Source organism: Ovis canadensis, chromosome 2, assembly GCF_042477335.2.
Source record: "Ovis canadensis isolate MfBH-ARS-UI-01 breed Bighorn chromosome 2, ARS-UI_OviCan_v2, whole genome shotgun sequence".
Classification (NCBI taxonomy): domain Eukaryota; kingdom Metazoa; phylum Chordata; class Mammalia; order Artiodactyla; family Bovidae; genus Ovis; species Ovis canadensis.
The window spans coordinates 53,337,026-53,351,478 of record NC_091246.1 but is presented as its reverse complement, the minus strand read 5'-3'; the positions used below and the strand labels follow the sequence as shown (position 1 = coordinate 53,351,478).

The window sequence follows — 14,453 nt, the reverse complement described above, 5'->3', positions numbered from 1 at the left end:
TAGTTCTGAGCGAGCCGAGACCGTGGACGCTGTGTGAATCCCGTGAGGAGAAGGGGTCTAGGGGCCGAGGTTTGCGGCCTGGATCGAAGGCGCTTGAGGCCTCCGCCGCGGTTCCCGGCTTGTCCCAGGAGGTTGGCTGGACCCCAGCCCTTGCGTCTTCCAAAGTCACGGTCTCATGTCTCCCGGGCCTCGGGCACATTAGTTATGTCGTCTTTAGCACAGCAGCTCTCAGAACCCCACATCCCACTGCCGGCGGTTCCCCACGTCCGGTACCCGCCCCTAAAGCCACCTTCCCTCCTGCGCAGCCCCAGCTGCCTGCTGTTAACCGCAACCGGGACCTCTTCTGGGGAGGCCCAGGTTGGGGTCCTCAGAGGTCCAGGAACCCTAAAAAACCTACTCTGTGGTTTTCTCTGGGGCTCTAAGTGTAAAGGAGAGAAGTTTGGAAGTAAAAGCCTCAGCTTCTCCCTCTTTTCCGCTCAAACCTCAGTAAAGTCTGTCAGGAGATAGACAAAGGCTGAAGGGGGAATGGCCCAGACCTCAGGTCGTGGGTGATGGCCCTGGGCAAGTAGGTCAGAGGCTGGGAAGCCTGAAGACCCCAGGTGATGGGAGTGGAGAGGCTCTGTGTGCAAATCCTGGGGACGGTCTAGTAACTGGACTCGGGCCCTCACCTGTAACACCCACCCCTGCATCATTGATGCTGGAGCTCCTCTTTCCCAGGTAGATGCTCCCAGAAGTGCTCTGCGCAGAGAGCAGATTTCACATGCCCACCACGTGGGGCCTGTTGCAGGTGTGTGTCACTCTCTAGGTCAAATCGAAACACTTTTTTCAGAAGTTTTATTTTAAAACTTTGGCACATGACAGAGGCGGCAGGATGGAGACTGGTGTTCTGCTAGGCTTCTCAAGTCAGAGACCAGGCTTGGCTTTCTCAGGTCACCGGATTCCAGGACCTGTCCAGCCTGTGGGCTCCTGAGGAGGATACCCCTCCCCTACTGCCCACTTCTGGTGTCTGAGGAGACACGGAGGTGTCAGGGGTAGACTAAAAGGTGTGGAATGGGAAGGATCTGGAGCTTGGGGGTTGAGAGGAACAGATTGAGGGGGGAAAAAGAGGTGGAGGGAGAGGCCACTGCCTTTTCTTCCGCCATCCTCAAAAAATGGGGCCTGCCATTCCTCTGAGAGGTCTCCCTCACAGCTCAGATAGGAAATTCAGGGACCATCAGTCCTGTGACTGAGGAAGGACTGCCTGTCTTCAGGGGGTGGTTGGGAAACAGTCATGGCCCCAGACAGGATAGCAGTAACCAATGCAGTGGCCCCCTGTCTCAGCTGGGTGCAGGATGGCTGTTGGCATAGGCCTGGTCTGGAAAGGAAGCTCGGGCTCTGCGCCCCTGGGCACACACTGAGGCGTAGAGCTCTGGCTCAGGGTCTGAGGCCTGGGGCTTTGGCTCGGAGTCCAGCACCACCTCCGAGTACTTGATGGGGCTTCCAGGGCTGGGGACCCGGCCCTGAGGAGGCCGCAGATGCAGGCTGGTATAGCACATCACTTCCTCTGCAGCCTGGAGATGCAAGGCTGTTAGAAGCTCACGGGACCCTTGAGAAATCCCCCATTACCTGCCCTCCCCTCTTCAGCCACAACTGACTCACCCTGGCAGGGCCTCCAGGGGCTGAATCCTGTGGGTCTGGCCCTGGTTCCTGAGACAGCCGTCCTGGGCAGGGAACAGGAGTCTGGTCACATCTAGTTCTTCCCCCTGCACCCAGGACCTGGCCACTTGCACCCCTCCCCTTGGCCAGCTTCCTACCTGTCTGCAGATAATGCAGGTTCCCATACAGAGGGACGTCTTCCACAGACTCCCCAGAGCTGCAACACAGAGTTTAGAGGATGAGAGATGACTTGTTGGTAAGGGGGGAACTCTCCATCAGCCCATCTTTCCTGCCCCCTACTCACCGCCCATGTCCCGGATGGCTCCTGCTCCGGCCACTGGTCCACTGGAACAAGTGCACACCCAGTGAGATGAGGAGCAGCAGGGTCACAGCCCCTGAGAGGGCCCACAGCCCCCAGCCCTCGGTCACAGAGGGGATTCCTGTGGGTGTGAGAGAGTGGGGAGGGAGTGTTACTGCCCAGCCTAACCCTCCAGGGCCCAGCAAGTGGAACACTGGGCCACGTGACCCCTCCCCCTGCCCCTGCCCCGCCCAGCTCACCGGGCAGTAGCTGATCCGTGCAATTGCAGTGTCCACCTGCTGCAGACATCCTGCCCTGAGCCAAAGGATCAGCCTGATTTATGATCTGACAGCTGTGGCAGCCCCGTTTACTCCCACCCCTCTCTGGGCCTGACCCCCACAGCTCAGCATCTCCAATACCGGTGGTGGCAAAGTCGCCGATTTCCGGGGAGGAAGGGGGAGGGGAGCAAGGGGGAGGGGAGGGATGAGTTAAAGAACAAAGACACCGCCCTGTGCCTGCACCTGCACCACCCAATAGCTCTTAAGCTTCCGCCCCACCCCCATCCTTCCCCTGTACCCATTTCAGTCAGAAGAGGCAGGCCTGAGTTTACGGAACACTGGGCACCTGAGCTCATGAAGACCCCAAGTCAGGCAGAAGTGGCATGAGGCAGGACCTACAAGACAAGCCAGGCCTTATGATGGAGATTACTTTCTGCCCCAGGGTGTCTGCCTTTTCCCTCCAGCGCTGAGTCCCTTGACAGAATAAGGAGAGGGAGGACATAATCCTCAATGGGCATGCTACAAAAGTGAAAATGGGATGAGGAGGCCCCCTTCTGCCTACAATCCCACCGCATGCGGAGGCTGCCCCACAACCAAGGGACAGGGGTTAAGAATGACTTTTGTTATTATTAATGGTATAATAGTAATAGATTTAGAGGATAGAGGAAGCTTGACTCCCTCCTCTGGTCCACTTCATCCAAGCTGTCCCTAAGAACTGTGAACCTCAAAAGTCAGTTGAAGTAAAGAAACCTCTGCCCCAGTCCTGTCCTGGGAACCAGCCCAGTGTTTGCACTTGTTCACTCCAGGGAGCGGCCAAGTACCTGCCCCGCCCAGAAACAGCCCAGCCACATGGGAGGCTACTGATGTGAGAAGAGGGATTCTAAGTGCCAAATATAAACAGACCAGAGGTCAGAGATCTGTTTTGTCTGGCCCATATGATGGTGTTTTTGTTTTTTTTTTTTTTTCCCAAAGATTTAAAATCATTGTAGCAGTGTGCCTGGGGTGGGGATGGTAGCAGAGGTCCTGCCACTCTAAGCAATAAGAGGGTATTGTTTGTAAAGAGTTTAAAAACAAAACTCACTAAAAGTCAGTGTCCTTTTCATTATCACCATGTTCCAGCAATTCTAAAAAAAAAAAAAATCAATGATAAAATATTCCTTTCTGAAAAATGTATTTAAATTATTTTTTGGCTGTGCTGGGTCTTCGTTGCAGCACAGGGTCTTTATCTAAATGTGTTGCTCAGGCTCCTCAGTGCGGCGCCTTCTCTTGCTGCCGGAGCACAGGCTCTGAGGGGCTTCCGAAGTTGCAGCTCTCGGGCTGTAGAGCGAGGGCTCAGTAGTTGTGGTGTGCTGGCGTAGTTGCTCCGCTGGCATCTTCCTGACCAAGGATTGAACTGATACCCCTGCATTGCAAGGCTGATTCTGAACTACTGGACCATCAGGGAAGCCCTCTGAAAAATATTTTGTAGATATATGTTCTAAATTGTTGTGGTTACTGATGAGTTTTAATACTATGTAAAATTCAGATTTCAAATATGTAAAATTCATGGGGAGGACTGATGCTGAAGCTGAAACTGCAATACTTTGGTCACCTGATGCAAAGAACTGACTCATCTGAAAAGACCCTGATGCTGGGAAAGATTGAGGGTGGGAGGAGAAGGGGACAACAGAGGATGAGGTGGTTGAATGGCATCACTGATTCTATGGACATGAGTTTGAGTAAGCTCTGGGAGTTGGTGATGGACAGGGAGGCCTGGTGTGTTGCAGTCCATGGGGTCACAGAGTTGGACACAACTGAAACTTCAAATTAGCACATTTGTGTTACTTACTCTTTAAAAATATTATAATCCACAACTTCCCTGGTGGTCCAGTGGTTAAGACTCCATGCTTCCAATGCAGGGGGCTCAGGTTCCATCCCTGGTGAAACTAGATTTCACATTCTGCAACTAAGAGTTTGAATGCTGCAGCTAAGACCTGGTACAGCCAAATAAATGTGTTTTTTTTTTTAATGTATGTATTATAATCTGCATGGAAGTTAATCTGTAGAATCCTAGTTATACAGCTGTATAATCCTAGGTATACAGCTGGCTCCTGACACAAGGTTGAGCTACATGTGTTTATATCCAGAATTAGTTCTTAACAGTTTTTAATTGTTCTTTGGTTTGGGCACAATTTCTGTGTCCAACGCCTATGATATTACATATTCCTGCATCTAACCAATAGATTTAAAAACAAACAATGATAGCACAGTGATTGAAAAGTCAAATAAACTGAGCTTGAGTAGTTTAATTCTGTCATTCTAGGTGACCACTTAGTTATTTTTTATATTGAAAATGTCTGGAATTTACTGCGAAGTGGAATTTTTATGAATCTCTGCCAAACATCCCTTTGTTTAAGACTTTCTTTTCCCATTTGTATGTCTGTTGCTTCATATGAAAGAAACTTTATTGAAATGAAAATTAATAAAAGGTATTCTTTAATCAACTATGGGTGGAAATTGACAAATGTAGCTATACTCTCTATTGAATATGAATATGCCAAAATTATTTTTGACAAATTTTCAGAAGTTAACTTTAGAAAAAGAAATTAGAGTTATTAATTACTCAGCTAACTATGTAGGTACAAGTTTTTTACCCCTTTCTCAAAAAACACAATAATGTAGCCAAGAAATTCATTACCCTTTCTTGTTCTGTAATGTAAATTCAATTTTAACTCTTTTTATATTGTCATGATTGCCTGGAAAATCCCATGGGAGGAGCTTGGTAGGCTGCGGTCCATGGGGTTGCTAAGAGTCGAACACAACTGAGCGGCTTCAGTTTCACTTTTCACTTTCATGCACTGGAGAAGGAAATGGCAACCCCTTCCAGTATTCTTGCCTGGAGAATTCCATGGACAGAGGAGCCTGGCAGGCTACAGTCCATGGGGTCGCAAAGAGTTGGACATGACTGAGGTGACTCTCACTCATATGCCACTGATTCATTGTCAACCTTTAAAAACTAGAGTTCCAGTTTTTTGAAATCCCGATTCACTGATCTATTGGAAAAAAATCAGAAGGGCAATAGTGGGCCCGAATACCCTAAAGGCAACAATCAGCTGGGGGCCATTTATCATATTACAACCGGCCTGAATCACTTGTTTACATTGATTATGTCAACTGGCTTAGTGTCAGGGTTTAGACTGCCAAGCCAGGTTGCCTCTGGGTATTCCACCAGACAGGACAACTGTCCTGAGTGAGGGTCTCTCTCTGCCCTGCCCACTCCCTTTCTGGAAGGACAAAAAGATATACCTGTATTTCATTCATTTATTTAACACACCTATACCTCATTGGAAGAAAAGTTATGACCAACCTAGATAGTATATTCAAAAGCAGAGACATTACTTTGCTGACTAAGGTCTGTCTAGTCAAGGCTATGGTTTTTCCTGTGGTCATGTATGGATGTGAGAGTTGGACTGTGAAGAAGGCTGAGCGCCAAAGAATTGATGCTTTTGAACTGTGGTGTTGGAGAAGACTCTTGAGAGTCCCTGGACTGCAAGGTGATCCAACCAGTCCATTCTGAAGGAGATCAACCCTGGGATTTCTTTGGAAGGAATGATGATAAAGCTAAAGCTCCAGTACTCTGGCCACCTCATGCGAAGAGTTGACTCATTGGAAAAGACTCTGATGCTGGGAGGGATTGGGGGCAGGAGGGAAAGGGGACAACAGAGGATGAAATGGCTGGATGGCATCATGGACTCGATGGACATGAGTCTGAGTGAGCTCAGGGAGGCCTGGCGTGCTGCAATTCATGGGGTCGCAAAGAGTCGGACACGACTGAGCGACTGAACTGAACTGATACCTTATTTGTTTAATACATACATACTGATTGTTTGCTTATATGCCAAGGTCTGGAGATACAAATGTGAGTGGGAAATGGTTTCTTCCCTCAAAGAGTTCTTGGTCTAATTAGGAATAGGGCCTTCTGTATCCTAGACAATTAAAAGACAGTGTGGAAAGGAGAACGATTACTCACCTGACTGGAGAAGGAGCGGGAGAGACTGGATGGGTGGTGATGAGTGGCAGATCTTATGCAGACAGACAGAAAAGGGTTGAAATCTCTGCCAGCCTCTTACCTGATAACAAACTTAACCTCCCTGAACCTTAGTTTTCTTATTCTTTAAAAACTGTAATTATATTTACCTGTTGGGTCGTTTTGAACACATTAATTTCATTTAACAAGGATTCATTGAGTGCCGGCTAGCATCAGGTGCTGTGCTAGGCTATAGGAATGACATGGTAAAGAAAAAGAGATATGGCCCCTGCTCTCATGAAATTTACAATCTAGCTGTGTTTTGCTTTTTTGTAATTAATGTTAGCTTATTAATTTTAAGTAATTTAAATGGTTTATTGAAATATAATTGACATACAATAGTAGTCTGAAGAAAGTACAACAGCTGCACTAATGAATAAGCCAGAAGTTAAGGGTTCTGTATATAGTCCATGGGGTCGCAGAGTCAGACACGACTGAGTGACTTTCACTTCCACTTACGAAGGGAACACGCACATACAGGAGGAAAGTGAGATCTGAAAGTTGTATATAGATGTTAACTGTGCAGAAACAGAGTGACTTGACTTCGAAACGTCCCAGAGACAGTTAATGTTATTTTGTTGTCTCAAGTTAAAATGAGATGCGCTTATCTAAATAAGATGCAAAAGCAGCCGTGCTGAGAATGAGCCCCGTGAGGTTGGTGCGCGTGGAGGCGCACTGCCTGCGTAACTATTAGAAGGTGACGGATGACACACCCGCAACACGCCGCTCGGCTTTCCTACCCCTAGGGTAGGTTCGCTTCTTGGCGGGCTTAGTCGTGAGAAGCGGGCGAAGTCTACGTGCAGGGGCACGTGGCACTCTCTGCCCAAGGTCCGGGGACTTTCCCCTAGGCGCAAGTAAGGAACTAGTCCTCCGTGTGTAGCCTAGGAAACAGGCCTTCAGCACGAACCTCGCTTCTAGTAGCGCGTTCAAGCCCTATATAGCTCGAGGAGGAAATTTATTTTATAGTTAGGGTGAGGAGATTGGTGGCGTGGCACATAAAAACCACTTCCCTGTATAACCTTCTAAGAATGTAGTCTTCTGGAGACATTCTGGCTAACAGAATACCTATATAGAGATAAGAAATGAACTAGTTTCACAAATGAACTCAGCTAAGCCCACAGTCCTATGCAAATAAGACCTGGCCCCGCCCACACGCTAGGTGGGCGTGACCTCCCTGGGAGGCCCGGAGTGGGAGTAGCTGGGGGACGCGCCTGCGTGCGCGTGCACCGGTGCGTCCGGAAACGCCGGCGTCTGGCGTTCTCCTGGTGTTGGCCTGCGATGGCGAGCGTGGTGTCGCTCGCGGGTACGCTGGGGCTGCTGCTTGTGTCTGCGCTGCCCGAGGTGCTCGGAGACGGCCGCAGCCCCGACCACCGGGCACACCCAGGTACCAGCGAGGGCTGCTGGAGGGAGGCTGGGACTGCCCCTGGGCCCCAAACGCCAGCTGTACTGACTCGCCTCTGCCCTCCTCCTCAGGCGACGCTGGCCAGGTCGGCCCTGGGGCCGCGGAACCCCGGCGGCAGTCGCCGCCGTCCAAGAACCAGCGCGAGCGGGCTCGGTCCGGGGCGCTGCCCTTGGGGGCGCTCTACACCGCGGCCGCCGTGGCTTTTGTGCTGTACAAGTGTTTGCAGGTGCGGGACGACCAGAGGTGGGGATGCCCCGGCCCTGAATCTCGATGAGGGCGCCATGGTACCAAGAACAAGACACGTTTTCCCGACATTCTGTAAAATGAAGACAGGAGTTCCCTGACTTTCCAACATGATGGGGTTAGTTAAAGCATCCAGCGAGGTAATGGATGTGAAGGGCCCTTGGTTAATTTTAAATAGTAACCATCACATTTAATCCTTCCAACAATCTAGTGAAGAGGTTGTCACTTGCTCAAGGTCACTCAGAGATAGTAACTGGTGGCCCTAAGATTTGAACCCAGCAAATGTGTATACTATAGTAAGGGTGGTTCCTAGTGAGTTTCCAGGCTTGGCACGAGCAGTTGATTACTGTAGCCAGAGTTTTTAAGAGCTCAAGGAACTAAGCAGTCTCAAGTTATCCTCGGGAAAGAGGCCCTGAAATGTGAACTGACAGTACATTTTGTTGGATTAAAACTGTTGAAATGGAAAGTAGTACCTCCCAGGGCTTTCTCTTGCCCTATCACTCACGTTGGGAAATAGAGGACTGAGCCAATTTAGAGACGACATGAAACTAGGAGGGCTAGCTAATCATGATCCATAGTAGACTTAACAGGCTAGGATGAGGGGCTGAATTTAATGGTGAAATTTAACAGGGATTGATAAATTTATTCTTGGACCCAAGTATAGCTTGAAAGAAACTTAATTCTCAAGGGCACTGTTTTAAGAGGATTGTTGTGGTTCAGTCACTAAGTTGTGTCTGACTCTGCGACCTCATGGACTGCAGCGTGTCAGGCTTCCCTGTCCTTCACCATCTCCCAGAGTTTGCTCAAACTCATGACCATTGAGTGGGTAATGCCATCTCTTAAACCAGAGTAAAGCACCCAGAGAAAACCATGTCAAATGAGCACTGACTGAAAAACATTGGTGCTATTAAATCAGAGAAGACAGGGAGTACAACCGTTGCCTTCAAATTCCTGAGGGGCTGTCATGTTGAAAAGATGATTTGGGAAGGCTCTGCTCAGCACCATGGAAAGAAGATAGCGATGGACTGTGTCTGGATTTGTGTATAAACTAAACCAGAGCTTTATCAAACAATAGAGCTTCTCCTTCCTGGAGGTGTTTTAGTAGATTGAACAGCAACCACTCATGGGGTGTACTGACATTGCTTCCTGTCCTGAGTGAGAAGCTGTAATAGATATGATTGTGATTCTCTGAGAGTAAAAAAAAACCCACTAGTTTTGTCTATCTGAAATTATCCTTGGCCTTTATCTGGCTTTGGAGACTGAGGTTATTGAGGTCCTTGTTGCTGCAGAATCCCCCTTGCCTTTTTCCACAGCAGGGGAAAGATGAGGCTGCTGTTCTCCAAGAGGAGGCAGGCAAGGATTCATTGCAGTCAGGTGGGTTTTGCAGAGGTCTGTGCTTGGTTGGGGATTAAGGGACAGCAGAAAGTAAGTAACCGTTGCTCTTTTCTCCCATATCCCCAGAGCAACAGCTGGCGCAGCTGACACAACAGCTTGTCCAGACAGAGCAACACCTGAACAGTCTGATGGCCCAGCTGGACCCCCTTTTTGAGCGGTAAGGACAGCAATGGCCCTGTGGCTAGAGAGAGCTTATGGTAGGTGGAAGAGGTGGGGACAGAGATTGGGCAGCCTCTGAATGGACATCTTTGCAGTGTGACTACCTTGGCTGGAGCCCAGCAGGAGCTTCTGCACATGAAGCTACAGACCATCCACCAGCTGTTACAAGACAGTAAACCGAACAAGGGTGTGGAGGTTCCAGAACCAGGTACAGGGTTGGGAGGTGAGAGTCTGCTGGAGGTAGAGACAAAGCCTCTGAAACTGGAATATGCCTGATCTCCCCCTTCACAGAGGCCAGCATACCCTTTCCCGAGGACTTCCGTATAGAGGAGGATGAGGAAGAGGCTGGTGACAATCAGGCCTGGGAGGAGCCCCTAAATTGGAACACAGGGACAAGGAACTTAACTCCTCCCAGGGAAATGGAGCCCGCGCTAAGGAGAAGATGTAGGAAGTCTGCAGCACAGGGCCTCAGTCACAGCCTCCATTGGAAAGAAGGAAAAACAGTGGATGGTTTAGTAAAACAGAGTCTGTTCCTGTGACTGGATGCTCCTGTGTGCTTTTTCCATTCCAGCTGGACACACACGGACACACACACCCACCCCCCCTTACTAGGTGCCTAAGAACAGCCAGGCCTTCTTGAAAAGCTTCCCTTATTAGGACATAAAGAGGCCGCCTTCCAGTGCAGGAGCCAAGAAGATAGAGGGAGCTCCAGTTCTTCTATTTGTATTCCTGAGGCCACAGTGGTGCCAGCCTTAAGGGCACAAAAATCTCTTTTCTCATATTGCATAGCTGAGACAAAATGGCTTCTCCAAAAAAGAAAAAACTTTACTAAAATCCGGTGGGGAAATAAATTATAGAAACTATATACAACATAAAAACAGCCACACTTGCAAAGCTGCCAACTTGATAGATAAACATCTGTCCACAGACACAGCACCATACCTATCAGTCCCAAATCCCCTCCTCTGTATTGGCAGAGCTGGTTCAGCTGAGTCGGACTTGAAGTCCTGATTCTTTAAGAGCTGGTTAAAGGACATGGTGTGTCTTGGTCTCAGGCAAACACAAAATGATTCTTCTCAAACCATGAAGAGTCTGTTTTGTTAGTAAGATTCCTTTGTACCCCTGATGCTGACCTATCCCCACAGTATCCTGGACTCTGGAATTTGTAAGATTCCTCTAGTTCTTCTGGCTGCTGTGGAGAGAAAACAGTTCAGGCACTGGCATGAGCACTCTATTCTGACAAAATCACCTGGGGTGTTGGACAGGGGTGTGCTTGGGGGGTGGGGGTGGGTTCCAGACAGGAAATAGGCTCAGAAATGCCATCTCCAGCTCCTGGGCCTCACCACAGCACTCTTCCTGAGGGAAAACAACTTACCTGATGGCCAAAGTCAGACTGTGGTACCAGTGCGACAGCTCCTCCTGGTCTGTGGACATAAGCAGTAGCTTCTCATGGGGAAAGGACAGCTAAAGAGAGATCACCTCTTAGCACATGGCTCAGAAAGGTCCAGCCTTAAGCCAAAGGCCTTGCTATTTCCATGGCAGTGATTTAGGGCTGAAGTGAGAACCAGGTATGAATCCCAAGCCCTGGTATGCTCTGAATGCAGGTGGCTCAGTTCCTATGAGGGGGGCTTAGGCCAAGGAGATGAGTGGTACGCAGGCACTTGGTATATCTTGGGCCCTTCCTACCCTGCCAGGGGCTCTTGCCTGTTACTTACACTGAGCAGTCCACCACAAGGGCCTCCTGAGTGGCCAAAGACCCTGTGGAGTTGACACTCGGCCATTGGGTAGAGGGCCTGGCAGGCAAAGGTGCCACTCTGCAGCAGATGGAATGGGGGTCGAGGCTTGGCCATGAGGAGTGCATCAGAGAAGAGGAAGAACATTCGGGGTCGAGGCTCCCCTCGGGGAGGCACCACCAATAGCCATCCTTGGCGTAGGAACCAGCGACCTGAGAGGTGGGAGATCCGTTATTCTGGTACAGCTTCAGGACTACAACCCACAGAATAAAAGGAAAGGGAGGCTGAGAAAATGGGAGGCAGGTGGTATGTGCTGGCAATAGAGAGGATGGGGGTGAGAAAAGGGCAGTTTGCAGATTGAGGTGAAGCATGCCCATGGACTACCTGAGATAAGCCCCTTTGCTTGCCGTCCACTGAGCAGAGCCTGGATGCGCTGGAGATGCTGTTCATTCTTCTGTTTCTGACCGATGGTGTAAACTCTCTGGGCAGTCTCACTTATCAGCTGGGCAGCCCCTAGAATGATATTCCACGCCCCACTCCCAGCACAACTTTGACTTTGGGTGAATGGTGGTGGTGAAAGACAGGCTAATCCAGACAGGACTAGGGTCAGAGTCTAATCTTGAAGAGTAGAGGTAGGGCAATAGGAACATTGTATACACATCACTGGAAGACTGGGGCATATCATACATGGTTAGAGGTCAGAACCAGAAAGGGAACAGAAGCAATCTCCAAGAAATGCTGTGGAAGAGCAAGAACATACTTGTGAGCTGTTTGTGTTCAGGGCTGTTGGGGCCTGTGTTTTCAGCCAAAGCAACAGCAAGATTCTCATACCTGAAATTAGAAGTCTATGAGGGGAAAGTAGAGCTGGGTACAATTTTCTCTGCCTGGCACAGATCACCCCCTGTACAAACTTCAGCTGGGGAACCAGGAAAGACCTGCCTGTGGCTGTTTTATCCCCCTCTTCCATCTGGGACTCAGATCCAGGTTCACTCCATATGGCCCTCTTCCATCCCACACTGAAGTCAGGGAGGCAGACCAGATCCCCAGGTGAAAGTTAACCCAAGGAGGATGCTACAGACAACTGACTATAAGTTCTTAACTCATTCCCAGGGACAGAAATTCTAAGCCTTTCATCTTCAAAAACCTTATTACTAGCCTTATCACAGACCCCTCACTTCACCTAAGTCAGTCAAACAATCCCAGCTAAGGGCCTGAGGCTGCACAGCCCAGGTACTCCAATGGGTTCACATTTACACTGGCAGAAAACTTTGAGGAGCAATTTGTCCCAGGAGAGAGACAGTGGGACAGATCCCATGAAATCCCACAAAGATTGAGAGCAGCCATCGTACAGACGCAGAATTGTAAGGAAGTTAGCTGAGTCAGGGTGAGTTCACGCACTGCTGGAGCCTCTGCAGAGGCAGAGGGAGCAGGTCCTGGAGCTGAAGGCCCCCAAACTCAGGGCGACCTTCCTGAAGTCGTACAAATCTCCGGAAATGTTTGTTCTTCTTTAGTTGCTCCTAGAATGATGAGGAAAGGGTTGGCAGCAGGGAGAGAAGCCGCCTCCTTATGTTGCATTCTTCTGTGTACACATCCCAGGCCCTCAGGAAGCTGTATGCTCCTGAGAGAACCCCATCTCCCTACTGGAAACTTAACATAGGGCTGGGCACCTACAGGGCTCTATAAATGCAGGAACAATATGAATGAAGTTTGGGTCTCCAGATAAAGAGGAAATGTACAAAGGAGGAGGGGAAGGATTTGAAGTTACCAGGTTACCTGCAGGATGGTCCGGGACCTCTCAACATTGGCAGCAAATTGGGTGTAGAGCTCCAGGTGGTTGCAGAAGCCCTCCAACCCCTGTCCCCAGCGCCCTCCTTCGAGGTAGGGAAGCAGCTCTCTGTGTGGGTCAGGACAATAAAAGAGCAGCTCAAGAACTACTCAAGCACCCCCTCTCTTAATTCTCCTAACCCTGCTTCGGAGGTAGTACGGCCCCATTTTGTGGGAGGAGACTCAGTGGATATGAATCTGAGCAAACTCGGAGATGGTGAAGGAAGGGGAGCCTGGCCTGCTGTAGTCCGTGGGATCGCAAAGATTCCCACACGATTTAGCGACTGAACAGCAAGTGGCTGGAGAACTGGGGCAGATTAAGGCACTGGGCCAAGACCACAGGGGAGGTAACTGGCAGACTCTGGATGTGAATCTGGATCTCCTCTACACTGAGTTCTCTGCACTGCCAGAAACCAGGTCTCCCTCCTCCTCTCTCCCCACTTCCCTTCTACTCACTGGCTGGCGCCGTAAATGAGTTCCCAAGCACCAAAGAGGGCCTGGCGCTCTGGTGGTCGCAGGGTGCCTTTGGCTCTCAAAATTGCCACGAAGTACTGCGGAAGGAGAGAATACCGGTACGTAGTCCGCAGAGAGAGGAGGCTGGTGCCAAGGCGCCGCTAGGTCACCGACCTAGTAGGCACCCTCCCACTCCCTGGGGTCCCCACCCCCCTACGGGAGACTGTGGGGTTCGCACCGTGGCCACCAGCCCCAGCTGTTCCTGGTAGCGCCGCTCTGTCTCCAGCAGCTCCCGGGCAGTGCAGGCGCGTTTCCGCTCCCAACGGGCACGCTGCTCTTGCACCGGGCACCGGGCACCGGGGGCCGGGCTCTCCATGCCGGACTGAGGGGTTTCCACTTCCGGACGCAGCCCGCCGGAGATTCAAATCCAAACGGACCCGGGGGCGGGGCTGCTGGAGCGGGCCCTTGAGGGGAGTGCGCCCCCTGGCGCCTGGAGGCTGTGTGCAGGCGAGGGCATGCGCAGCGGCTCGCTAAACCGCATCGGGTCGGCGCCAGCGAGGCGCTACAGGTAGGCGGCTCCAGCCAGGGCCGGACAGGGTGCGGCAAGTGGGTGGCCCTCCTTTGAGTGGCACTAAATTGGAGCAGAGACATTGTTTTGCCAACAAAGGCCTGTCTAGTCAAGGCTATGGTTTTTCCAGTGGTCATGTATGGATGTGAGAGTTGGACTGTGAAGAAAGCTGAAAGAATTGATGCTTTTGAACTGTGGTGTTGGAGAAGACTCTTGAGAGTCCCTTGGACTGCAAGGAGATCCAACCAGTCCATTCTAAAGGAGGTCAGCCCTGGGTGTTCTTTGGAAGGACTGATGCTGAGGCTGAAACTCCAATACTTTGGCCACCTCATGGGAAGAGTTGACTCGTTGGAAAAGACTCTGATGCTGGGAGGAATTGGGGGCAGGAGGAAAAGGGGA

At 50.4% G+C, this 14,453-nt stretch overlaps 3 protein-coding genes across 5 annotated transcripts; 1 reads left to right on the top strand and 2 right to left on the bottom strand.

The window, feature by feature from the left end:
• Positions 1 to 1,051: 1,051 nt before the first annotated feature.
• On the bottom strand, positions 1,052 to 3,345 carry SIT1 (signaling threshold regulating transmembrane adaptor 1). Its single transcript, XM_069576249.1, has 5 exons — positions 2,194 to 3,345; positions 1,940 to 2,075; positions 1,794 to 1,852; positions 1,639 to 1,700; positions 1,052 to 1,550 (listed from the first exon to the last, which is right to left on the bottom strand). The coding sequence occupies exons 1-5, from the start codon at positions 2,240 to 2,242 to the stop codon at positions 1,317 to 1,319; spliced, it is 540 nt and encodes a 179-aa protein (XP_069432350.1). The 5' UTR covers positions 2,243 to 3,345; the 3' UTR covers positions 1,052 to 1,316.
• A 4,089-nt stretch (positions 3,346 to 7,434) lies between these two features.
• Positions 7,435 to 10,020, top strand: CCDC107 (coiled-coil domain containing 107). 2 transcript variants are annotated; one of them, XM_069576244.1, is made up of 6 exons: positions 7,435 to 7,661; positions 7,751 to 7,905; positions 9,239 to 9,296; positions 9,384 to 9,474; positions 9,572 to 9,684; positions 9,768 to 10,020. In XM_069576244.1, the coding sequence occupies exons 1-6, from the start codon at positions 7,556 to 7,558 to the stop codon at positions 10,013 to 10,015; spliced, it is 771 nt and encodes a 256-aa protein (XP_069432345.1). In that variant the 5' UTR covers positions 7,435 to 7,555; the 3' UTR covers positions 10,016 to 10,020. The 2 variants fall into 2 exon arrangements, with proteins under 2 accessions (XP_069432345.1, XP_069432344.1); XM_069576243.1 differs by having other exon boundaries at positions 7,448 to 7,661; positions 9,236 to 9,296.
• Positions 10,021 to 10,276: 256 nt separating this feature from the next.
• Positions 10,277 to 14,117, bottom strand: ARHGEF39 (Rho guanine nucleotide exchange factor 39). Of its 2 annotated transcripts, none has more exons than XM_069576238.1 (9): positions 13,725 to 14,117; positions 13,490 to 13,584; positions 12,983 to 13,103; positions 12,608 to 12,726; positions 11,970 to 12,040; positions 11,594 to 11,722; positions 11,192 to 11,421; positions 10,852 to 10,940; positions 10,277 to 10,668 (listed from the first exon to the last, which is right to left on the bottom strand). In XM_069576238.1, the coding sequence occupies exons 1-9, from the start codon at positions 13,860 to 13,862 to the stop codon at positions 10,653 to 10,655; spliced, it is 1,008 nt and encodes a 335-aa protein (XP_069432339.1). In that variant the 5' UTR covers positions 13,863 to 14,117; the 3' UTR covers positions 10,277 to 10,652. The 2 variants fall into 2 exon arrangements, with proteins under 2 accessions (XP_069432339.1, XP_069432340.1); XM_069576239.1 differs by having other exon boundaries at positions 10,277 to 10,665; positions 13,725 to 13,904.
• Positions 14,118 to 14,453: the final 336 nt, after the last annotated feature.